A 26543-nucleotide genomic window follows, 5' to 3' on the forward strand; every position below is an offset into this window, starting at 1 on the left:
TAAACATTTATTTCATGTTCATGTAGAGGAATTATGAGATTAAGGTGCTTTCCCTAGGACTTGGACACAATAAGGCACTGTGTCCCTTTGATCTTTACCGCTCTTACATGAGCATGTATAGAAGCATCTGTAAATCTGCAATCATCGTACTTCTAACAAGATCTTATTACCTGCCCCGCCCATTCTTTCACCCATTTGTCACGCTTGCTGGTGTTCTTCTTCAACGCGAGCCTGCACTGCTTCAGCAGCTCCTTTAGAGTCCAGCGCATGCTCCGTTCCACGTCACACAGCCACGCCTAATGAGGAAGAAGATATCAGTTATATCTGTAGATGAACAGACACGGTTGATTCCGTTGGATTAAGGGGTTCCCTTCCCTTGATTTCATCTGCACGCCAGTGCACTGGTATCAGATTAAATATTGCACTCTTTGATTAAAGAGACTTACATCCCATTCACACCAGAAAACTTGTTTAGTTAAACCAGGTTTAACTAAATAAAAATCAGAAGCAGAGAACTGAAAAACTAAATTTTCCACGAGATTCAAGCAATTGCTAAATTGTATTTTCAATGTGCCACATTTGAAGTCAACCAAATACTGATTTGAGCAGCTTCTATGGAGCTGTTGTGTTAAACCATGTTTAAGAAAACAGCTTTAAAGCATGTTTAGGCTTTGGTGTGAATGGGGTATTAGACTAGGTGCATCTTAATGATTCAAAACGTTGCATTAGGCGGGCCAACAAAAACTGATTACCAGTTTTTCGTGTTCTCTGAACACTAATAACTCGAAACTGCGACACCTTACAGGTGGCATGCGTGTTGAGAGAAAATGAATCTTTCGATACCAAACACCATCTTGTACGGCTAAGTACTCTTTCACAGTTTTTTCTTTGAAAATCTTTCCTTAGCAGTGTAAATGAAAAATTGTGACAAGCTTCTTCCTTGATGTGTGACTCATCAACGAAAAAAACAAATGCACAGAATGGATGTATCTTTGTAGATAACCTGAACTGCTCAGGGCCATGGAAAGTTGTACAGAGTTTAGGGAACTTCCCCTCCGACAAGGTTTCCCTATGCGGCGTTGTACATAGCGCAAAATGACTCGTGACAGGTGAAATTCTCGAGAAAACATTGAAGCACACGTTCGGTTCACACCTCAACTGGTCCTTCGAGCAGAACAGAATGTCCAAACTCCACAAATTCTCCTTCTGCCGAATACATTCCAATTGCTTCTGTCTTTTGTGTGATACCCATCTGTTGAAGCGGACAAGCAAAAAAACTCAGACTCAAAATTGGGTATCACGAGGGTCACAGAGTAAGGGTTCTTTTTTGATCAGTTGGCCACGATCGTAAATAATGACAAAAACAAGGTCTTAATTGGTTTTTTTCTTCTAACCTTTGCCATCTTCAGTGATCTGATGTTGTCAAAGCATTTTTTTAAGTGAGGTTGAACCTGTAAAATGACATGAAAGATTGTGAAATACAAGTCGGGCCAGCATGATAAATCGATCCGGTTAAATGTCTCAACAATGCTACTCACAGCTTCAGGGTTTTTAGATTGTCCCAGTATTTCCAGAAGATCGTCATTAGACAAGAAGTAGAAGCGAGGGAAAATCTGCCTTTTCGTTTCCAAGTACATGTCCAGTGACTTCTGAATCTCTTCTAGTTTTAGATTCATGTCGTTGAGTGTATCGAGCAAACCTGTAAAGAGAATGAAAAACGTTTATGAGAAACAACGCGAAGGTTAATCTGCCTAATGCCAGGAGCCTCACAATATCCGACGTTCTTTGAAATGAAACGGGTAGAAAAGTATATTTTGAAAACAGAACACTTTACCTGGATGATGAGTGCCTCTCAACGCATTATTATCTTTGTTAAGTCTTTGCATGATCACCTTTTAGAAAAAGAAAGAATATAAAGACTTCTTTAAACCGGTAGGCATTCCCCCAACACCTATAACCAAGGTAGCGGGTCACAGTTATGATCTGCATTTCCGCGTACCTCACGTGAATTAGCTTAAGCCGCTACTCTGCCTAGTCTATCAGCGGGCTCGTATTTATGTTAAGGGACCATCTTTGCTAAGCTCCAGTATTTAACACCCGCCACCACCCCACCTTGCTACGACGCAGTATTTATCAAACTGCCAAACCTTCCAGTTCGCGTTCACATCATCAAATTCTGCTGACTCTCTCGGAAGTTGTTTACGGATGTCCTCGCCGAGGAAAATGTTCTGCGTAAACGAAAGGGACGTGGTTAAAAGTTATGCAGGCATTTTGCAGGTTTCCCGCAAAAGATCAGAATGGACTGCATAAAATAAATGGGATCTATGTCAGTGGCAGAGCAACCGGCACCCACACGAACCCAAACTTGTTATCAATTGAAGTTATTGTGTTATGGGAGGGGTAGGTGCGCAATTGCTCAGATGCTAACAGTGATCCAATATATGCATTCAGTGAATGAGTTGTCAATTTGGATTTAAAGCCAAGTCAAATAAGAAAATTGAAATAAGATCCTGGCCCGTAATTTAACAGACTGGGTTAAAATGAAGTATGGTGTTGATCAAGAGATTTCTACGAAAAGTGCAGTGCAACTTGAGAAACACAAAATCACTTCGACTTTCCTTTCCAATCCCAGAATAACAGCCCAACCATAATAGTCCTTTTTACAGTTGTGGGCTTGGTGGCCAAGCCTTTGAACAGGAGTGAGGCTAAGGGTGACCTTGTTATGATAGAGATGTTGCTGCTTTTCAAATGCAAATTACTTTGTTATCATGCTAACTAGGTACTGGTCTCTATCACAACAGGGTCACCCTTAGCCTCACTCCTGTTCAACGGCTTGGCCACCAAGCCCACAACTGCAAAAAGGACTATTGGAGGCATTCAAGAAAACAATTTTATAACACCAATTTTATAAATTATGTGTGCTAAAGTGGCACGAAAGGCAGCTCTCACATATTCTACCTCTTATCTTCAATCTGAAAAGGGGTTTTAAACTTTTTAACGATCTCGTATTCCAATCGATTGCAAGTTGACTTTACTCAGTATTTCAGAATTATTTAAACATTTTCCTCGGGTGATAGCGTCAAGAGCTAACATCTCATTTACACCTCAATAAAGTTATCAATACCACGAGATGAATGCTTCCATACCTCCAAGTACATCCACTGTCGCTGGACGGTGAGTATCGTTTCTGTGACTTCCAGAATAAGAGACAGAGTTCTTTCCCATTTGTCCACCTGTTCATAAGAAAAATCGATAGAACCATATTCTGATCACAAATAAACGAAATAACTATTAAGACAGTTCGCGGATTCACTTCCAATACAACGCACAGCTCCTGGGCAGTTAATAATAATTTAATAATAATAATAGTTTAATATTTATATTGCGCAAATTAACATGTGGATATGATCAAATGCGCATCACAACACTTTTCGGGGGACTTTGGCCGGACTGCATGAGCAGTTTACAAACAATCGAAGGAAACTTATTTTAAGATGCCCCCTCCCCCCAATCCCCAGTAAACAGGCCAGACCACATCACAGTAATCTCGTGAGTGGGTTCTTTAACGTCCCCTGCCTAACCAAATTAACTAATTCATAGATGCAGGAGACGGGGTCTAAGGTTTATTCGTCCTTATCCGAGAAGACTAGAATGTCTATCCATTTCTTAATATTATAGAAAGGTAGCAAATTCTCCTAACCGCCGGGAGGCGGTTAGTTAATTAAAAATAACTTCTACGGAATGTTCAGTGACCTCAACCAGGCATGTATCCAGAACGCATTTTAATTCAGTGTCGTAAAACTAACACCAAAATAATCGCAACAGCCAACCAGAATGAAGGAAACGATTACAAAGAGCCAATAAGAACTCAAAGTAAAAGCCAGCAAACTGCCAGAAACGCGACGGACGAGGGTGACAGGGGCGCAATTGGCATTAGTTTTGAATCTGAGACACCGCAAAGAGTTAAGGGGTTTTCTGAGAACACAACACCATGACCTTGACGGGAACTTCAACCTTGAACCTTTCAGTTCGAAGCTATCGGGTATCTTGTAAGAAAACTGTCATTCAATAACCTACTTTACCATCCAAAAGTCCTGTTAAAACTAATCGACTTTTCATAAATCTTACCTCTACTTCAAAAGCCTTGACATATCGTGATGCCTTCATGGTGGAGAGAGTAACTTGGTTATCTTCCAGCTGTTGGAAGACATCGTCTGTTGCCCTGTAAACCGGAACAAACACTAAGAATTCAGTCGTAGAAATAAAACAACTTAGAGTATACAAGAGGTCAGGTAAAACTTGCGTCACTGGAAAGAATATAACGATAACAATAGATCATGACCGAGAAAACGAAATTCAAACCAGAGTAGGTGACATCTGTTTGCTGAATTAAAAAATCTCAAGTACTGTTAGGATAAAACTATGCGAAACTTCTTGATTTATTTTCGTTTGTTTTCTATCTCAAGCTATCGTAAATTCGTACTTGAGTCTAAAATGACCACGATCTTTGTAAGGCCCAATATCCAAGGTGATTTGTTCCCAACTCTCTGCAATGCCTGTAATAGCCTGACAACAAAAAGAAATGATCGCAAAAAACGTTAACATAGGAAGGTGCGCCTAAGCATATACGTAGATTTTAACTCTGGTTATCAACAGCTCAAAAGTGAAATAATCCAACGAGCGCGCGTTGGATATGAGATGATAGATAGCCAACGAGGCGCGTAGCGCCGAGTTGGCTCTAATCATCTCATATCCAACAAGCGCGAGTGGAATAATTGTTTTATTAAAAACGCCCCCAAGAAATTATTATTTTGTAAGAAGAAACTGGATTTTTTTAGCTCCCTTTTGATTTTAAGCTGATGCGTACGCTTACCATATTTGTAGATTATGGTATATTGGCTGATATACCATAATGGCTAAGCCAATAAAAAGTCTTGAATTGCATTATCCAATGATCCAGTTTTTAATAATTTACGTTCTACAACTGCTTAGAACACATGGACTTCCATCACACTATCACCCGGTAGCAACACATCAACATTCCGCAGCAAAACCGCTTACGCTCTATTCTAGAGACACACTCTATTCGAGAGACAGGTCGCACATGAGAAAATTCATACTTGTTCTATGGACAACTCTTTGCTTGCCGCAGCGGAGACTTCACAAATCTGTTCAGCAAACTGATCCAATCCAAGTTCAATGATCCTCTCAAGAGTAAAATCATCAGCTGAAATACAAAACAAAAACGGAGGTCAGTTTAACAGGAGTTTAACATACGTTGGGGCTACGTCTCCTCGCGACCGAGTGTTGTAGAAAACATTTCCAAGGCAAAGTAATCAGTCAGAGCAAAAAATAACTTCAAATGTAGCAAATGAGGACTTGACGTGAAAACGAATTGCTTAAAGCGCTGGAAAACCGGAGTGATAAGATCGCAATTGGTTTTTGATTTGTATTTGGTTGGTTGAGAAGCTGGTGCAGGTTTCCTAGACCAATCGCTGTGCACAGTAATTAAAGCAAACCCAAATGCAATCTCGGATAACTTTCGCCGCTCTTCCTCTTATTAATTTGGATATATCAACAAAGTTGAAATGGTAAATTGGTCACCGTAATGATTACAAAAGCTGACGTTTCGGGCGTTAGCCCTTCGTCGGAGCAAATGATTCGCTCCGACGAAGGGCTAACGCTCGAAACGTCAGCTTTTGTAATCATTACGGTGGCCAATTTACCATTTCAACTTTGTTAATATATCCAAATTATTTCGTTACTCCCACCGACGCAGCCCCAAACAGTTTCTTTCGAAACTATCAGCCTTTCTTCCTGTTATTAGTCTAACTGTCTCTGCGCGCATCTGCTGCTCACGTAATTCTCGTCACGGGGAAACTACACGTCACACACCATGCGAGCGCGTGCGCGCGCTAAAGAAGAAACCTTAACGAACGAAGGGTTTCAAACGTACACTCAAAAAATCCTCTGAAACGAAAGCAATCCCGTAAGACTCACTACGCTGTCACTTTCTGTTGAGTGTGTCGTTTTAACAGAAACCACTTCTGGTATAACCAGTGACGCTTTTAGTCAAATATAAAAACTGAAATCCAACATCTAGAGCATCATAGTGAAAACTTGCCGCAAGGTATCCTGTGTTGCAGAGCAATTTTCAATTTAATGTCGAAAAACTAAAGCCAAAGTAATCCCAGTGACCAATTCGAAGAAAGGTTCACATTATCATGAGCCGATGAGAACTCAAAGCGAAAACAAGTAAACTGCGCATGACCCAGTCGCCGTTGATTTTAGCTTTGCATCTGACTGGTTAAGTGGATAACACAGTATTTTTGGATCAATCACAGAGCAGAGTGAAGTAAAACCAAAGCTCTCCATGATTACTTTCGACACTCAATTTAAAAATTGCTCTATTCCCAAACGATGAGAAGGAAAAGTAAGCAACAAGATGAATTAACTTACCATTCTGATCAAAAGGCTTTTGAACCTCAGACTTGATCTGTGCCCAGTGCCTGTCTCTCATAGCCGGGTTCTTCAGGTCTTGGATCAACGGCATGGTGCGCTTGAACTGCTCGATACGAGACTTGATGGAGTCACAAATCTCCCAGTTTTTGTCCTGCGGGGGAAAAGTATGATACACTTAGGGAGTACAAGAGAACGAGCAGTTATAAGTCACGTTTTCATCAACCTGTTCCTATGAAGAGTCCCATTCCGATTTTGCCCCAGATCTCTCACTCTCAGCACAGCTCCTACCTGCTCCCAAAACCACAAATTAGGATTACATGTATTATTTAACAATAGCCTCCATTTGGCACGAAAATGTACTCAGACATTCGTCCCCTGATATACTACTATCTGTTCCGTGAGTCGAACAGTTTCCGAGAACGAAGCTTGGGGAAACTGAGAGCTTCGAATGTTAAGAATTGGGGAATATCACTAAATATTCCTTACCTTAAGTGGCGGGACTTAAGGGGTCACATGACGCGTTGAGACTAATAGCACGTCGACGAATTTGAACTATCCCTACCTTTACTTCTCGAACCAGCTTATTCAACTTTTTGAACAACAACTGCGACGTAGTCTCCATGTCGGTGGTGACCAGCTCTTCGAACTTGCCAACCTTCCAAGCATCCCACAGGTCTTCCCATTCATTTGTGATGCTCCAGATCTGCTCCAAGTATTCTAGATCTTTCTCCAGCCCTTGTAGATCCTTTGACGGAGGCTGTTCAATCTTAAAAATGTTTAATCCTCGTCTCAGTTTGCTTTCTTGTGTCTTCAAATTGATGACTTGTTCATGGTACGTTTTGACCTCTCCCAAAGCCTAAGAAAAAAATGTTGAATTCATTATGCACGCCCTTAAATCATAACAAAGTGGCATGACTGGACTTGGGCTCGACATTAACTGTAGCCCACTACCCACAGGCTAGTAGAAATTCACTTTTTCGATTTCCATCAGCCAGTTTGGCTAGTAAACAAATTGAAATTGTCGTAACATCTAAGATGTCATTAGTCACTTGGCTAGTAAGTTGAAGAGTTAGTGTCGAGCCCTGCTTATACTTTGATTCTATACTCTTCAACACCTCAAGAAAACGGCAAGAAGTTTCCCAGGCGCCGAGAATTTTTCTTTTCGCAAACTAGTTTTTTTTACACGCGAGACAGATAACTTTCGGAACGAAGGTCTGCTCGAGGTGTATTGATGTATGGAGTGTAGTCACTACTAACAGAAACCAACTTTCATTTGATTGTCAAAAGTAATCCGGGACTGCCTTTAGGTAGTTAGGTGTTTTCACTTTGGTTACTTTGTTTTTTCTTTTCTTTTAAGGACACTCAAGCAAATAGCGCTCTAAAGGTCCCAGTGTCACGATTCAGAGATCTTCCTTCTCAGCTCCACAAACACTCTACATATACATACCTCTTTCACAGAGATGGAGTTACTGAATGGTCCTTTGTTCTGGAAATCATCAAACAGTGTTGAGACAGTTTTCTTAAACTCCTCTGAAGAATGAATCAGCCCTGTTTTGAACTTCTCTTTACTCTTCTTCAGCATAGCATCACTGTCAATCAAACACTGCTGGAAGGATACCCATTCACCACTCAACTGGTCAAGCATCTGTTGTACCTGTGGGAAAGTGGACAGTTAAAAGCATGAAAGGTTCAGTTCTTGTATCCAAAAGAGGCAAAGAACTGTTTCGCAAGAAAGAAAAATAGGAGGAAAGTGGGAAAAGTTACCATCTCTCTTATTCTATTTCTGGCAGTAAACAGAATGCAGGTCACATATGAACATAGCGATGGCTTTTCTCACCAAAGAGTCTCTGTAGCGCAGTGGTAAAGCGTCAGGGCGAATCCTCATGCGGACTCAAAATGAGTTTTCTTTTTCCATGCTTGTTACTAGATATCTTACTTTTAGGAAATTATGGTTGAGAGATTATGAACGTCATGGTCACATTTAAAAGAAACAAGGCATTAACAAGATTGTAACTAGCACATGGAATGAAAGAAATACTCAGAGGCTTTCATTCGAGTGGTTGCACAGTCTCTAATCCCTTCACCACAGCGTAAATAAAGAGTACTGCACAGAAGCTTTACAAACACAAGTCGTTTATAACTAGTTTGAAGGAAAGAAGCAACAAAGAAGTCAAAGCAAGGTTTGAATTTTTGATTGGTCATGAAATTATTTTACCTCCTCTGGTATAGCAACTTCATACTTTTCAAGAATAGCAAATTGCTGATGTAGAGGTGGAAACTTGGCCTCGATGTTTGACAGATCTTGTTGGAGTTGTTCCAACAGAGCCAGACTATCACCCAACTGATCTAGGGTTTCTGGAGGAGCACTGAGTCTGTAAAGATGATATCAAATGCACCACAAGTAAGCAATACTCGCAGAGTAATTAAATAAGTTGCCTTACTTTACAGCGTTTCAGTTATTGGAGGGTTATGCATGTTTACGAAAGGGAAGATTAATCAGGGTAAAGCATAAATGGCTTTCAGTCTTCTCTTTGATTGTTCAAAAACTTTAGCAATTCTCCCGATGAAGAAGACAGAAAGCTAGAATTAATACCCACCCTGTTAGTCACGTCTATTCGCACTTCAGGTAATTTTTCTAGTTTACTTTGACTTCCCACAAGCCTCTTGAGATATTTCTACCCTAGGTTTTTTACAAGCACAACTACCTTAAAATTGCTAGGAATAAATAACTAAACGGTGCTCAATACTTACTTTTTGGCATTGTCCTTTAAGAAGTTGTGCAGCTCCAGCAGTTTTTGGCTACCCATTTCGCGCAGAAGAGTGGTAAACTTGCTCTGCCATTCATTGCAATGGCTCAAAAGAGCGAACTTCAGTGGCGAGTTATCCAGGAGCACAAAATCAATATTGAGCACTGTCTCCTCTTTCTGGAAGTTATTAGCAATTTCTGTGTACCTGGAGAGTTTCCCCCAAAATAATATATGATTAACTGCTCATGTTTAAAGGGAAATGTCTAACAGCTACGGGGCTATTATGGCTGTAGAATTCACTTAAATAGCAAAGGAATAGTTAAAAATCGTAGAACATGAGGGAAACACGGAAAAGCCAGAATAGAACATGGATGACCAAAACTTCGTACGATCAAGTCGCGGATTAGAGCCGGTGTTACAAACATAAACAGCAGTCCCAATTTGTATGGAACAATCACTGCTACCTCGACTTCCTTTTCCCTTTTGACCAAATCTTGCTTAAATATTGTCATTGAAAAGCTACCGGATTCCCAAAGCTGAAACTCACTGCAGGCTTTCCAAGTAGTTTGAGTGAGGAAATAGCACTTAAGCCCTTTAACCCTTAAGAGAGACCAGCATCTAATTTCTCCTTACAATATCACCCCTGAATCACACATAAAGGTCAGGAGAATAAAGGAAATGATCACTAACTAGAGGAACACGTGATTGTTAAACAAATTCTCCTCGCCGGCACCTTAAGAAATGCGTAAAGAACAGTAGAGAGAATATGCATACCGGTATTAGGGTGTAAGGGTTTAAGGCTGATAGTTTCTAAAGAAACTGTTTGGCGCTGCGTCGGTGGGGGTAACGAAATAATTTGAACATATCAACAAAGTTGAAATGGTAAATTGGCCACCGTTACGGTTATAAAAGCTAACGTTTCGAGCGTGAGCCCTTCGTCTGGACAAAAAGGGTCCCGGCAGCGATTATTTAATCACAAACCTGTAGATGTCAGCATCAAACGAGGACACAGGTGGGTTTAGCCTCTGATATCTCCTGATGAAGGCATCCTTCTGTATCTCCCAGATTTCTCGATAACTAAACATAAATTAGCTTCAATGAGTCAATGACATTGGTGAATGGTTTGAATAGCAGCATAGACTGAATTGCTAAGGTTTACAATGTTATTAAGGTTGAGATCAGACGTCAGCATTATCAGGCGCCTCTGGTCTATGTAACGACCTCACCTTTCCCCCCACACATCCCACCCCAGGGGAGGACATCCATCACACAGTAATCTCGTGCGTGGGAAATTAACGTCTCCTACCCCTAACACTGCAGGAGATGGGACCTCCATTTATTCGTCCTTATCCGGGAAGACTAGAATATCTATCCATTTCTTGATATTATAGAAAGGTAGCAAATTCTCCTCAGTTATTTTAAGAGCATGAGTATTGGTCCGGCCGGGGCTCGAACCCTCGACCTCCCGCACAACACAATCTGGCGCTCTAACCAATTGAGCTAAACAGGTGGCGGTTACTGAGTCACTGTACGTCTAGAAACATCAAATACAATTTTGGTGGATGACATTTATGACGCACATTGCCGCTCAAAAGTAAGTTGACAGTACCTCGAAACTCGATCCTCGCCCCTCGATTCATGACACTCGATTTTCGAAAACTTAGAGGATCCAGTCGAGTTTCGAGACGCTCGAAACGAGAAAATAAAGGAATTTTCCCGAGTTTAAGAAGCATGAATGAAAAATGCTCATAGAGCATTACTTTTTGTTACCTTCATGCTAGGTACTCTTGTGCTCAAGAATGGAGGTTTTACTGTAAAACTGCTTTATTACAAAGTTTATCTCTTCGGGTAACGTGCACTTTTAACCCCATGGGGGTACTCGATATATTCCTGGGTGGGGAGGTGCGGCACGGCCCCTTATACCCAGACCCTATTTAAGACAAATATCGCTGATTTTCCTACCCTGTTTAGGACAGAATTCCGATTTTTGATACCCTGTTTAAGACATTTAATGTGCCTGGTATCAATGCCAAAATCAACGGAATTCAATATTAATTAAACTAAGAGCTTGTAACAATTTTGCTGTTTCTCTTTCAAGAAAAGATATCCTGTTTAAGACAAAAATTGATAAATCGATACCCTGTTTAAGACAAAAATCTCGAAAAACATACCCTGGCTGGCCGCACGTCCCCATTAAGCCTTTATAAGGGAGTATCCCCTCCCCGGGTTTTTAACATTAATTAGAACTCTAACAAAATTCTCAGTCATGATTGGCTATCTGTATACCGATTTGAACACTAATGGAAAAGTGTTTGCAATAGCTCTTATGCACGATAAGAAATTTTGCCTCAGTTTTGATTAATTGGCAATTTTGTATCGTTCCGTTAATACCAAATCGTGATTCCGCTTCGCGTTTGTCTTATTTTTTTTCATCATTAGTTTGATTTCAGACCGAATTAGACACCACTCGGTTACATTACCAAATCGTGATTCCGCTTCGCGTTTGTCTTATTTTTTTTCATCAACAGTTTGATTTCAGACCGAATTAGACTCTACTCGGTTACATTGCAGTTATAGGCTAATCACCGCTTTTCGAGTGAGTGTCGTTAAAACCAAAACCAAAAACAGTCACAACAACCAATCACAGGAAGAAAAATTCACGAGGAGCCCATGGGAACTCGAAATAAAAACACGTTAACTCCCTAAAGCGCTGGAAAACGCGGGTTACCAATTCGTGATTGATGATAATTTTGCATCTGATTGGTTGAGAGAGTGGCACGAGTTTTCTGGACCAATCACTTTGCGGAGTAAACAAAACCGATGCAATCCCGGATTACTTTCGACACTCAGCTGAAAATTGCTATTCCGATTCATACCTATCCCAGGTGCTGAGGTATGATTGCAAATGTGAGGCGTTTGCTGACATTCCAGCCTTGATGCTGGCTTGGATTTTCTTTGTCTCTTCGTCTCTTTCAATTATCGCATAGACAGGCTGCAACAAAGCAAGACACACAAAAGTTAACCAGCTGCCACCTTAAATGACCGTTTACAGCTTCCCTTTCTTTTCAGCCACTTTTTAAAGTAAAAATATTAACAATTTATATTTATATAATTTTTGTGATTTACCCAGGATATCAAATGCCCTTCTTTTTCATATTGATTGGGCGGGTTGAGACCAAATAAATATTTTTCTGTATATGTGACGGTATCTTTTACGTCTTCGCTATTCTGAAAATATATTGCATTTACCAAATGCTCTTCTAATCAAAATCAAAACTAGTAGATAATAACGAAATATAACATTTTCTGTATGATTATGTAATTTTTGTCTTCACTACTGCATGTCCTGTTATACTTACATCTTTAATAGAACGCTTCTTGGTGAGGATATCCGGTAGCCGTTGGAAAACTGACAAACAAGAAGTCAAGTGCACAGCAATGTTGTCCATCATGCTAGCAAGTTTTTTCAGTGTTGGTGAGAACTCCACCTAATTGTTACCAGAAAAGGCGAGGATACAAATGATTAGCGTCTGTTCTAATCCTTGATAACAAGACCTCTGTGAAATTTATGTAAAGATGAAATAAACAATTTTAATATAAGAGAAAAATCCCATCTGGAAACTCGATTTTTCTGTGAAATTTGACCTGCATAAACACGCTTCAAACCTTATCTCCCTCCAGTACAACTTTGACCCTTAGTAGAGGGTTTGGAGCACTCTTTCCATCTCCATTAATGGCTCTGGACAGTTCCTGCAATGACCATTTCACATTCAATCTGAATGCCTCTTCAGCCATACGATCCATTTTCTCAGTGTAGCGTAACCAATGGGCTTGCACCTACCAAACAAAACAGAAAAGACAAATAAGCCCGCAAACCGTTGAGTGTGATTCCCAGCTAAGCCGTTTCAACTTTTTTCCCATGATAAAGACTTAGAAATGACACATCTAAAATCAACAATCATAATACCTCTTGGCCATCATGTTTGAAAACTTCATATGTCTGTTTCATGATGCTAACAATCTCTACATGGGTAACTTGCAGTCTTGTCTGCACAATGCTTCGATGATTTTTCTGGAAAGAGTCAAAGGAGGATCAGCCGTTGTATCTAGCTCCTCGACCGCCTTTAGTCTTCAGCGTTAAACTACTCACTGAAAGCACCTTATCTACTACTTGACCTCGTCATCTCAATTGATCAGTTGATTGACTGAATGATCGAACTAATCAACGGGCCCCGGTTGTTCAAAGAGCGGATAACGCTATCCAACGGATAAATCGCTATCCAGCGGATAAGTGTTACCAAAACGTACTGCGCTATCCACCGGATAGAGATTTATCCAGTGCATAGCGCTATCCGCCCTTCGAACTACCGGGGCCTGATCAATTACTTAGTTGATTACTTTATTGATCAGTATACCCAAAATCTTGTTGAGCGTAGTTTACCTGTTCCTCTTCAAATTCCAGATTGTCATAGACTCTCTTGCCATCAATTTTGACAAGTAACATCTCACTGATCTTCTTGCAATTCTTGGAGATGGTCAGGTTTGCATTCTTGTAGTCATCCACAATATCTTGTACCTGTAAAATGAAAACTTGCAGTTATGGATCCGAGTAGCATAAAGTGCCTTTGTGATGTCTTTGTAAAATACAAACTCAAGGGCAGACTCGCGTAACTCTAAATTGCATAAGCTGGGGTTTAAAGACAACGATAAGTACATGTACCTTGCTGCAGTTATTCCTGCATTCTCCAATGAAGTAATCTGAGATTCCCTTTGAGGCCCATGATAGTTTGGTTAGACCCGGGTGAATCTTTTTGTCCAGTGATCTGATTCTCTCTCTGAACAAACCACGTTCTTCAGAGGACAAAACTGCTATGATCCTGCCAAACAAGCAACAATACCAAGTTCAAGTATGCAGCAATTTTTCCAAAAGCCAATAGATATAGCCCTGCCACCAGCAAATGTAAAGGATGATAAGGAGAAAATTCACACACCACTTCTTCTTTAGATAGTATTTCAGTCTGAGAGTGTTTGATCAAATAGTTTTTGAACATAAGCTAGATGCATGTGCCTGAAAGAACCTCGCAGTAACAATAAACTCTTTCATTACACGACTCGGGCAGTCAGAGGGCCAATAACTAAAATCAACCAATCAAAATGCTCTATTGCCGGTCAGTATTCTCTCAGTATTGGACCGGGCACTGTCCCGAATGATCCCGAATGATACTGCACTTGTGTCCCTTTGAACTTCAGTCGTATAATAAATCTCTTATTAACCAAGCTTGCTCGGGACCGTACTGGAAGAGTATCGGCCCTCGGTCTTTTTTGTACGAACCTCGCAGCGCTCGGTCCGTACTGTCAAGACCTCGGGCCGATATTCTCCCAGTGCGGCCCTCGCGCTTGGTTAATAAGATATATAACATTACTCTACCTCTCAATGCGAAGAGCTAGTATCTTATGCCGGAGGAGCAGTTACTGTTATTAAACTCCAAGGCATTAAATACCAATTAACAAAGTTGACCACGTAGCACAGACCTGTTGTAGTCACGGACAACAAGCAAGACATTTTCCCTAAGAATACGTAGATCTTCCTTCTTCATGTACAGCTCAGAGACATAGTGAGGAGTCTCAAACATCAATTTTTCCCAGTAATGAATTTCGTTGAACAACTTCAGAAGGTTCCTGCAAAGAACGACATGTAACATTATTATACAGATATAAAAGAGCGGTTTTTGATAGTCGAGTGTCATAAAACTAAAACCAAAGTAATCACAACAGCCAATCAGAAACCGACGAAAGCGCGGGAAAACGCTCGCGATCAAGTCGTTATTGTTTTTAATTTTGCATGTGATTGGTTGTGGGGAAGGCACGAGTTTTCTGGACCAGTCACGGATCAAAGTTAAGCAAAACCAAAGCAATCCCCGATTTCTTTCAACACTAAATTGAAAATTGCTATAATATAGCACTTATTTAGAGAAGAGATATAATGTTGACAGCATATAGATGGAAAAATACATTTTTGATTAGAAATCTTTCCCTTTTCTCTCCATCGATTCAAGGATACATGGAGAAAAAGTCCGAGGTGACCTCTGATACACTCCTAGATTTTAACTGTCCTTTCCAATTATCATGTATTTCTTAATGAATCACACCAATTTTATGCTTAAAAACCTTCCTCTGCGCGCTCTTTTAATGAGATTGTCAGAGTAAAAATTGCTAAATAACCTAAACTAACCTGTCAAAATTAAGGTCAAGTGTCCCTGATCTGTCCAAGCTGCGTCGCATGAGGGGAATCTCTAACAGTCTGATAGCTTCCTTGTCAACAGTCGAAGTCCATTCATTAAAAGTCTTTCTGACAAATTCATCAAGAGCCTGGATGGATAGAGGAAAAATGGTGTTGAGCGCGTTCTCAATGCTTATCAGTATAGAAAAACGTTTAGTTTGCACGAAGTCCTCAAACTGTGCAGATTTTTAATCGACAATAATTTGACATCTAAAGAAGCTCCTCCATGTAATTAAGTCAAAATATCTTAAGACAACTTTCAAATAAAACCTTCATCATGAGCGAATGACAAAAAAAATCAAACCATTGATAATTAAGGCAATTTTAACTCGCTCTTACATTTTCAAAGTCTATCATTTAAGGCAAGGGTAGAGATCTGTAGGCTTAATGTAAGGGGGGAAAAGAAAGAAAAAGAGAGAGCAGCAATCAAATGATAAAATGCTGATTGATCGACTGAAAAAGGTTGAACTGGACAGGACAATATTTGACTTCTAGCTATGACACACACAGATGGAGAGCCAATTTTTTATCATCTGGCTCTCCCACTCAGCCGATAAGTACAGTTACTGCACTGCTTTAAACTAGATGTGCTGTACCTGAGCAAGTTGTTGGTATTGTGACCTGATTTCCTCCCCAGTCCCAATCAGTGGCAAAAAGAATGCCTTGTTCAAAACCTGTGAGATGAAGGAAAATTACTAACAAGGAGATAATTATATAGTTGCCTCAACTCCTTATGAGGAGAAATGAAACATCAAAAAAAAGAAAAAAAAAATTAACAAGATTCAGTGCATACTTTGAACCTAGGAGTAACAGTTTATTACATGGGACATTCATTCAAGGAGGAGCAATCCTGAGAGGACTGTTGTCAGGACAACAACTGAAATCTCATCAGCCTCCTTATAGGCAGAAATAAGCAGCAGAATCATTTGATTCAGATGATGAATTCTACCCTTACAGTAAAATGTATTCTTATTGTCATGTTTTTGTGTTACGCCACCCAATAAGCACTTCCTTAAGGGAGTGTTTGCCTGATGAAAAAAACAAATGAATATGGCTACAGTACCCCAGGTTAATGATGGTCACCCATTGCTACCTTTTTGAGGACTAACCTGACCTGCACCTACCTTTTTGAGGACTAACCTGACCTGCACAGCCAAATTGTACAATCAAAAGTAAAGACCAATTTACAGGCCCAGTCAAGGAAGACAAAGTAGCATAAAAGCATCTGGTGGAATCCAGGTTAAGAGATTATCACTTCTAGCCCCAGCCCGACCACCATGTTGTGTTCCTTAGCAAGATACCATCACCTCACAGCACCTCCCCAGTCCACCCAGGAGTGTAAATGGGTAGCAATGAACTATCAGGATAACCTGATAAAATACTGAAGGGTAACCCTGGAGAAAATCTTTGTAGGACAGGGCTGGGCTCTAGCAGTGCCTGGTGGCCCCTGAAGCCTTACTTTTGCTCTTGGGTGACTCAGGAATCTTAGGTTTTTCATATAAAGCATATGTTGGGCACCCTGGATTTCACACTTTCAGAGCACTGGGCTCCCTTCAATTTTTCTTAGAGCAAAGCCTTGTAGGATCTTTTGAAGGATCCTAAAAGATCTTCAGGAGGACCTTTGAGGATCCTTATGAGGATCTTCATGAAGGATCTTTTATTGCCAAAATCTTCAAGGATCTTTCAGTCTCTTTCCAAGATCTTTGAGAATCTTCAAAGAAGATCTTGTCAAGAATTTTGAAGATCTTGAAAGATGTTGGCAAGAAAACAAAAGATCCTTGAAGATCTTGCCAAGAACATTGAAGATCTTGACAGATTTGTCTGTGACAGACTAGTATCCCATCCACTACCTCAACCCTGGCCTCCCCATTAAAAACAATGATAGAGATAAGCATCTTACATTCATTGGTCGATCTATCCTTCTTTTCAGCATTCTTGCCCAGGCTGCTGATCCTGCATAACTTGGATACATAGGCGGCAAGTCCACAGTCTTGGTATTGAACTCTTTCTTAACAAGGTTTAGTTCCTCATTGAAAAGTTGGTACACTTCCACTGTTTTCTTGTCAATTGTACGTCTGATGGCCTAAAATACAACATACAAAAAACAATTTTAATAATCTCTCCTCTGTAATAAGCCCACCTCTCTTTTAGGCCTCCCACTCCAAAAGTTTCCAACTCTAAACTCCTCCATCTCTATTAAGTTCCTCTTATCTAAGGCTCCAAAGAAAGGAAGTCTAGTTAATCTGGGGAACAACACAGAAGTAAAAAAATGACTTGCAATTTGGCCTTCATCAAGTTCTAAATAGCCCCCCCCCCCCCCCCCACTGGCTTCCCTCTCTGATGAGTCTCCTTTCACATAGAGGCCTTGGAAATTAACAAACCCATGACAGGACGGAAAACATGTGCACTGTAAGTACCTCTCGTTGTCCCATACAAAGCCGTAGGAAACTTTTCTAAGGCTTTGTATGGGACAACAGGAGGTACTTACAGTGCACGCATTTTCCGTCCTGTCATGCAGGAAGCTTGTTAGAGCCTTTGTAAGAACGACAGATTTGAAGTAAATAAGTCTTCAGTTCATAATGCAATGAGTTAAGAACTGATGTTATTACACGACTCGGGCAGTCAGAGGGCCAATAACTAAAATCAACCAATCAAAATGCTCTATTGCCGGTCAATATTCTCTAAGTATTGGACTGGGCACTGTCCCGAATGATACCGCACTTGTGTCCCTTTGAACTTCAGTCATATAATAAATCTCTTATTAACCAAGCTTGCTTGGGACCGTACTGGAAGAATATCGGCCCTCGGTCTTTTTTGTATGGACCTCGCTACGCACGGTCCGTACTGTCAAGACCTTAGGCCAATATTCTCCCAGTACAGCCCTCGCGCTTGGTTAATAAGATATATATTTTACCTCTCTTGATGACAAATGTTGGAATATGTCCAAAATTTCCACACCCTCTGGGACAGTAGTTATTGTTTCAAATGAAGAGGACATCAAATTTTGAATCATCACTTCCAGGTCTTTCACACCAGCACGGAATCTGTTATAATCATCATGCCATGTTGTTGCCTGATAAGAAAGACATAAAATTTAATCAAAAGGGGGACATTAAAATCAGCAACCTTAAGACAACTATGCATCTCAACACAGATGTTTAAACCTACAGAGATAGAGCTTGTCCACAAAAATTTTTCAGATGCAGAAAAAAAAAATTGTTTTATGTAAACATACAAATCATGTCAAGATGGTATTCATTCACTTTGAGCACAAGACCTTATAACGCTCTGTGATTTTTTCCTACCTTAACATCTAAAATAGTTTTCTTAACATTTTTGAGGATCTGCAGATTCTTCTCAAATGTTGCTTCAATCTCCAGTAAGCTTCTGACCACCTCTTGTCCTCGTACACCATGGAAGCAAGGTAGGGGTCTTTTCTCACCATCATACATTCTTGCAAAGTGGATCTGCCCTTCACATACCTGCAGAATTCACACATTCAATAGTAACAAGCATTTCAAGGTAAGTAATTTGCATTGTGTAGGGAATTAGCCATTTGCAAGGAAGGAATTTGCAAACTGCAAACAGCAAAGTATTGTTCTCCAGCATTATATTAACACATTTTTTCTCTTTGATTCATAAAATACTCCAGTACTTTCAATACCAATAACTTCACTCAGTGAATTGCAGCTTACACAGTACACAACAATACCTCCAAGAGATCTTTACACCTCTGCACAAAAGCATCCACTTGAGCAAAAATGCTACTCTGGTCAAGAATCCATCTTTCACTTGACAACTTGGAATGCATTTTACTGATCTGTAGGCAAATAAAGTCAAATGGTTAAACAATTGGTACTGTCTTCTGCATGCTGGAGACAGATACAGATGACAGAGTTATTGGGTCTCTAGGTATCCATTGATGACCGAGATGGGATACAACCAATATCTCTCAATGTACTGTTGAAGACACTTTTCTTTTTCCTATGTCATGCTGACATCATAGCAGGTCCCACATTTGTAATGTGGTGACTGGGGTTTAAAAAGACTTTAGTCCACCTTGGAAGTTATGACCTCTCGTTACAAAGAACTTGTGTCTTTCATGAGAGGTTGGCTATGCAGTGCTAATGAGCTCTAAAAAGAGCGAAACAGCTGTCCACTACTGCCGCTTCCAAGGAACCAACGCTGTGCATGCGTAGTTGCTAATTAGCAGACCGACCAAAAAGTCAAAATTTAATATCTTTACCTTTTACCAGTAACTTGTCTTAACAGCTCTCTTTGATAGAACCCATGTAAAATTATGATTTTGCTTTGCTTCCAACAAGTGTCAGTCAATAGCTTGCATGATAGGTACCCCCAAATGGTATCTCAGAGACTCAATTTCAAATTCCCTAACTCAACACCTGTATGCTTATTTGAAATTTTGCTTAAAAAGGAAGGGCACTTATTGGAAGGAGGGCGCTTATTATTCTCCCGTACTGATTCTGCAATAGTTGAAGCTTAAAACGTTGATAAAGCGGGAATAGAAGCAGCTTTTATTTGTGTCCCTTCTATTTAAGAAATCAAGGGAGGAGTGGAGAGCCCCTTACTTGACAGGGATACTTGTTCAAGACATTATAGCCTAGGGGGTAGGCATTTATTGGAATGTGGGTGCTTTTTAGAGGATATACAGTAACTTTAACTGTTTCTATAAGTCCAATTAAGCTGTGAGGATCATTTTTTTAACTTGTAAATCATCCACAGGACAAAAACAATGTAATTATTACATGAATTTCACTAACATATACCTGTAATTACAATCATGTATAGTAACAAAAACCTCCACCACTTCAACACTTTAATTTGATTTACCAGTTCTCAGAGTATGACACAAGTTCTTTCGTAAGCCTTCACTTTGCATGGGATCTACGAGTACCTGTACATCATATATGCTTAAGTTCTGGACTTTTGGTTCTATTGCATGCTATGCATGCAGCTAAAAATGGCTCTGCACATGCAAAATCTCATCAACATCTACAAAACTCTGAAAACTGGTCCAGTTATGAATAGCTTCATTTCATCATTCATATCTCTTTACTTTCCTTACAGGTGTATACCACTGACAGTAACTTTACCTTGCTGTAGGTGTGTTTCCATGACTCACAGCACTCGATGCTCTCCTGTAGTCCCTGCATACTTGTCTTGATCCTTCCCTCAAAGATATCATCTAGTGAGATTTTGGTACTGCATCTTTTGATGATGTCATTACTAACCTGAGAAGGCAAACAGATATCACTGGTCAAAGCTCAGCCACTCAATGATCAAATAATGTCAATTTACTGAGAGCATTCAGAAAGCCCAGCAGAAGAATCGAAATAATTAAGACTGCATGCACCTAGATGTACCTGTTTTTAACATACACTGTCAGAATATTGTCAAAAGTAATCTGGGTGAATTAAGTCATGAAGTTACTAGGAGTAATTTGCTACTACCCCCTGCTGAGATACTAACTCATTTCAGGTTACTCCCACTATTTCATCACATTTTCCTGACAAATCAAGAGAGGAGCTATATTGCGACAGTGGGATGCTACGAGAGCATTGTCTGAAAATGTACTCATTACTGTCAGCTGTTAAATAACAGCCAGGACAAGGTTCTGGAAAACAACATTTCAAGCTAAGAAAACTACCAGGGATAATTCTTGGCAGGGACTGGGCCACTCGACTCAGGTACAGTACAGTGCACACACTTGAACTTTTACCTTACAGAGATAAAAAGAATGAAACAACTGAAACACATTCATACATGTACACTTTGACATCAAGCCTAACTTCATTTATTCTTTTTCTTTACATTTACTCTTGAGTAAGTTTCATTCCTCAGCTGTCCACTGTTTGCTATTATTTTACATCTATTTGTCCACTCAGGTTCTTACCTTTCTCAGTAAACCAGTGAGTCTCTCTCTACTCTTGTAATGCTCTGAGTTCATCCATATAAAACGAATTAAGTTGAGGATCTTGGGCAGCATCCCTGGAATGTCTTTAGGTTGGGCCTGAGCAAGATCCTCGCAAGGTCCCTTCAGCAAGGACAGGAACATAAGATTACTCTGGGCTTGAGCAGAACCATCCTTTGAGACAGAATTAACATCATGTTACAGCAGATAAGATCTATACATTTCTAACCATTTACATACCACACTTTACTTTGCGCATCCTGTTGGTGACTGAAATCAATTTGTTATTCTGAATCACCTACAAAGCCGAGACATACTGATTGACGAACTGACTGACAGACAAGATGGTTAGGGGCTCAGTGTCTTTAAGAAACCTCTGAGTGGTGCATCAGTAAGGGTATTACATATATCTTAAGTATTAACCAAGCGCGAGGGCCGTACTGGGAGAATATCAGCCTGAGGTCTTGACAGTACGGACTGAGCGCAGCGAGGTCCGTACCAAAAAGACCGAGGGCCGATATTCTTCCAGTATGGTCCCAAGCAAGCTTGGTTAATAAGAGATTTATTATACAACTGAAGTTCAAAGGGACACAAGTGCAGTATCATTCGGAACCATTCGGGACAGTGCCCGGTCCAATACTGAGAGAATATTGACCGGCAATAGAGCATTTTGATTGGGTGATTTTAGTTATTGGCACTCTGACTGCTCGAGTCGTGTAATAAAAGATAGTTTGGTTTTCCCAACTGAGTTGATGAATAAATGTAAATTGGCCCCTGTATAGAGTTTCTAATGCTGACATTTCAAGCATTATAGATGTAGCCCTTTGTCAGAGCTTGACTGAGAGACAAACAGGAAGACAGGGAGGAGTGCCAATAAGTTTGAAAGGGGAAGGGAAAAAAGAAGATTGTAGGTAGGCAGGTTATCATGGATGCAAGACTGGGAACTATGCGCATGAACATTCAAACAATTTCTAATCATGGGATTGATTTAACACATTGAAACCTGTTACCTGCCAATTACGAATTTTACTTAAAACTGTGAAATCATCACTTTAAAAATTTCCTTGACGATATTTTAATCACTGTACTATTTTTTACCAGTAATTACTGTCACAGTGATAACTGAGGTTAAAGTAGGCCAGTATACAGATAGCAAACTAGCTGAGGGGTTTGTACCCTCTACTGATCACTCTTACACTGTCACAGCTCTGGAAACAGACAGACCAACAGACAGACAGACCTGAATCAACTTTGAGAGCTTGAGAAATGGAGCAACATAAGAACTCTTTGAGTGCTCCAAAATTGACTGTATTCTCTTTACTCCTGGCTTGTCCAGCTGCTCACTGATTCCAGACAGATCAGCACAGCGACTGCGCCAGAACTCAATCTCCTCCAATGGTCCTGAATTTTCTGCTGCTTCAAATGTGTCTTGACTACTTAGCACCTCTTTTATTTGTCTTGTCCAGTGGATCATGGCAGCTAAAAATAGATAAAGGAAATAATATTTCAGCACAAACACACTAGACAAGCAAGTCACTGACAGTATACGTAATACAGCATTAAGGTCCACTTAACACTTTCTCTTCCAGATTTCAAAATGAAATCTCTTCATTGTCTCCCATACATTTTTTATGATCTTAGTTTGAAGAATTTGGTTTGGATCAAATACTGGTAATAATCCTCTTGTTGATAATTTCTTTATTCCAGGGTATGTAGCTAAGAAATTGAGCTAGTAGCTGAAATATGAAAGTAATTACTTGACTTCAATATTTCCAATCAAATTGAGAATGGAATGCTACTGATTTTTTTAAAACTAGAACTTATGCAATCATGTATTAAGGTTACCGTGCACCTTCAGGAGTGTCTCACGTGCAAGCGATGTAGTGCGTCTGGTCTAAACTGTAGATATCTAAACCCCTATATCAAATTAAAGCTTATAGGACTGGCTATCAGACTATACCAAACATTTTGAAAAAAAATTAATTGTCGAATTTTTCACGACTTCTAAATGCAAGCACCCAAATCACCTTTTAAGAGCTACAAGTCAAAGGGAATTTATTTGATTGCTCTCAAATTTTGACAGTAGCTAGTTTTACATATAAACAACGAAAAAGTGTCTCCGAATATTTTATTTCTAAATACTTTTTTTTCAAGAGCGATTTTTGTACGATCACTCCACATTTTTTTAATCCTATTTCAAAAATGTTCTGTAACTTTTCACTGAAATTGAATATGGCAAATTGCAGACACGTTTTTTTAGCACTTTGGCACCAGAAACGGAGGAACACAAAAAATAAGCGAAAAACAAAATTCAATTTGACATGTAACGTTCAAAAGGTGATTCGGGTGCTCGCATTTAGAAATCGTGAAAAATTCAACAATTCATTTTTTTTTAATTTTTGGTATGGTCTAATAGCCAGTCCTATAAGCTTTAATTTTGATATAGGGGTTTTAGATATCTAAAATTTAAACCGGACACACTACATCGCTTGCACGCAAGAAACCCCTGAGGGTGCAGTCGGTAACCTGAAGTAATAAAGACCCTAACTACCTTTTTTTGGGCATATTTCCTGTAATCCTGTAGAGCTCAAGATTCGATTGTTAAATATCCCCTCTGACTGCTACACATTTCCTACATATTTCCTTAGCTTATGCATGTAAATTAGGTACCAGAATTTGTATTTAGATCAAGACAACAACTTTTGCCTGATAAGTTTGAGAATTCTCATTACCTGTTTGCCAGATTATGTATGGATATTACTGGAAGAAGTTACATGTTTATCACGTTTTTCAGAGTTAAGGGTTCATAATCTCTTAACTTCCAGAAGTGATCAACATGTAAGTTCTTACCTTGATTGAACACCCAATTCTCATAACCAATTTACAAGGAAATGTGTAGCAGCTAGAGAGGAGAATTAACAATCAGATCTTGGGAGATTAAGGGTTACAAGGGACTGATTTAGAAGGATTAATGCTTAGAGTATTTTGTCTTGATACATTTATGCACTGTTGTACCATCCATAGCATAGTTAAACTATGTACCATCCATGCACAAGCTGGGAGAGACACATTTAATTAACAATATAACATATTATTATCCAACTACACCCAGCCAAGTACAAATAACGTCATAGAAGAGTACAAATATCACGCGGTATTTGTACTTGTCTATTGTAGTACCAGTTAAACTGGTTTTCTTGCATCGCGCAAGTGAAGAATTGGATTGTAGTTACAAAAAAAAAAAAGAAAATGGCAGACAATTTGAATCATATTTCCGACGACGAAGAGTCAGAATGGCTGGCAAATATAGATCAAAGTTCATTACATGAATCGAACAAAGAAAAACAGCTTGACGACCAGAAAATTTCTTCATTTAATGAAGAAAATAGAAACAGCAGCACAACAATGCGCCAATTCTGATCCGCTTCGCATACTTCTGTCACGCACTCCCCGTAAATAAACATCTGCGAAATTCACCCGCACTTAAATAACAGTTTGGCGTGTTGGATAATAAATAACTTATTAGACATTTTCTTGTGTAGTATCACTGAGTATTTTTACTCGTTATTTGTATTTTGATGAGCCCGTAGGGCTCGTCAAAATACAGCACAACTCGTAAAAATACTCAGCGATACTACACAACAAAACGTCTAATAAGATGTATTTATACGTAAATTGATTGATATATCTTACTTTCTAAACGCTGAACGAATTCTTTACTCTTGGAAGCATCCTCGATAGGCAGTTTTGTACCCTCATTTGGGACATATAACACTGTCTTGCCTTGCATCTTATACCGTGTGTCTGTGAGATTTGCCATAAATTTGTGCAGCTGTGCTGAGAAGTCATTTTTAATACCTAATCTATAGTTAAAGATAGTTTAATTTAATTGGAACTTAATCTTCCAAAAAGTACCTGGGTGAAGTACTAGTTAAATGCTCTGATAAGACACAGAGAACAGATATCAATTCCAAAACTTTCATCCATGTCAAAGAAATATTCAACATTTAATTATTATGGCCCAGTTGTTCAAAGAACAGATAACACTTCTGTGACGAATACTATAAATATATTATTGTTATCCACCATATAAGTGTTCACAAAATGCAAAATCTTTTAACTGTTACAAGTGATCATAAGCAAATTTCTCCTTACTTTTTCATCTTTAAATCAAACATTAAAGTTATGTGAATAGAGGAAATGATCACCAATTTACAAATCTCTTATTGTTTAACAAATTCTCTGCAGCCATACCAAAACAAAATGAAAAGAGAATAGCATAGAAGTAAAAATTTTGATTATACCCTATACACTTAATCATCAGTATTTATACTGTTCTCTATACATTTCATAAGGTGCTGACAAGGAGAATCTGTTAAATAATCAACAGGTTCTTTGGGTTGGTGATCATTTTCTCCATTCTCATGACCCTAAATATTGGATTTTGGGGTGATAAAGTAAGGAGAAACTACATGTTGGTCACTCTTAGGGGTCAAAGGGAAAAAAGGATACTGTCTGGCCAGGATCTGTTTCCAAAGAACAGTGGGGCATAGACATTGGTCATTGTCCTCAGAAGACTTTCAATGTGGTTGGCTCTGATTGTACCAAACTGCAATTTCTGTTCAATGTTATCAGGGTTAAGTGTGGCATTTTCACACCTTATCATGAATGTCATTTCTTCCACTGGATGAGGTGGAACAGACAATCCAACTTGTAATCCTAACAGCTTGTCATTATAAACCACCAGCAGTCTAAGAGAAGTGTCTTTCAGGAATTTAATGATAGTAGAATCATGTTCTGCAGTCCACATATCAGATTTAAGTGAACTTAAAGTGACTCGTTCTTTAATGAGAGGGACCTGTAAATAAAACATTTGAGCATACAGAGTTAGTACCTGGGTTGTAAAAGTAGCCACTAATCAGCAAATACTTTATTTTAGAATTACATGTCCCATCGAATTTTCGCGCCGACGCCATGCAAGAAATTGGTAGGTATTATATATCATCGAGAAGAAACACTACTGCATTCAACAGGCTATAAATTTTTCTGGAAAATTGGGACCTAACTCCATTACATAAGCATGTACACTGTACGCTTACGACCTCAAATCTTTCGCACACTA

The 26543-nt window shown here is 39.4% G+C and overlaps 1 protein-coding gene across 1 annotated transcript in view; it reads right to left on the reverse strand.

Annotated features, from left to right (window-relative positions):
- LOC111335974 (dynein axonemal heavy chain 2) overlaps positions 1-26543 on the reverse strand; it is a 70221-nt gene that overhangs the window by 43120 nt on the left and 558 nt on the right. Inside the window, exons 2-35 of the mRNA XM_088728234.1 lie at positions 25934-26279; positions 25115-25279; positions 22662-22900; positions 21404-21595; positions 20604-20741; positions 19202-19309; positions 18795-18971; positions 18404-18562; positions 17390-17572; positions 16086-16163; positions 15442-15578; positions 14742-14888; positions 13930-14086; positions 13651-13785; positions 13177-13281; positions 12876-13046; positions 12569-12697; positions 12086-12201; positions 10191-10286; positions 9214-9414; positions 8678-8834; positions 7910-8116; positions 7025-7318; positions 6460-6613; positions 5121-5227; positions 4484-4566; positions 4129-4222; positions 3147-3233; positions 2148-2228; positions 1835-1892; positions 1539-1699; positions 1395-1451; positions 1154-1252; positions 171-296 (exon numbers count right to left, since the gene is read on the reverse strand). Coding sequence (XP_088584360.1) covers positions 171-296; positions 1154-1252; positions 1395-1451; positions 1539-1699; positions 1835-1892; positions 2148-2228; positions 3147-3233; positions 4129-4222; positions 4484-4566; positions 5121-5227; positions 6460-6613; positions 7025-7318; positions 7910-8116; positions 8678-8834; positions 9214-9414; positions 10191-10286; positions 12086-12201; positions 12569-12697; positions 12876-13046; positions 13177-13281; positions 13651-13785; positions 13930-14086; positions 14742-14888; positions 15442-15578; positions 16086-16163; positions 17390-17572; positions 18404-18562; positions 18795-18971; positions 19202-19309; positions 20604-20741; positions 21404-21595; positions 22662-22900; positions 25115-25279; positions 25934-26279 — 4944 coding nt within the window. The remainder of the gene's footprint in view (positions 1-170; positions 297-1153; positions 1253-1394; positions 1452-1538; positions 1700-1834; positions 1893-2147; positions 2229-3146; positions 3234-4128; positions 4223-4483; positions 4567-5120; positions 5228-6459; positions 6614-7024; positions 7319-7909; positions 8117-8677; positions 8835-9213; positions 9415-10190; positions 10287-12085; positions 12202-12568; positions 12698-12875; positions 13047-13176; positions 13282-13650; positions 13786-13929; positions 14087-14741; positions 14889-15441; positions 15579-16085; positions 16164-17389; positions 17573-18403; positions 18563-18794; positions 18972-19201; positions 19310-20603; positions 20742-21403; positions 21596-22661; positions 22901-25114; positions 25280-25933; positions 26280-26543) is intronic.

This window comes from Stylophora pistillata, chromosome 7 (assembly GCF_964205215.1).
Source record: "Stylophora pistillata chromosome 7, jaStyPist1.2, whole genome shotgun sequence".
Taxonomy (NCBI): Eukaryota; Metazoa; Cnidaria; class Anthozoa; order Scleractinia; family Pocilloporidae; genus Stylophora; species Stylophora pistillata.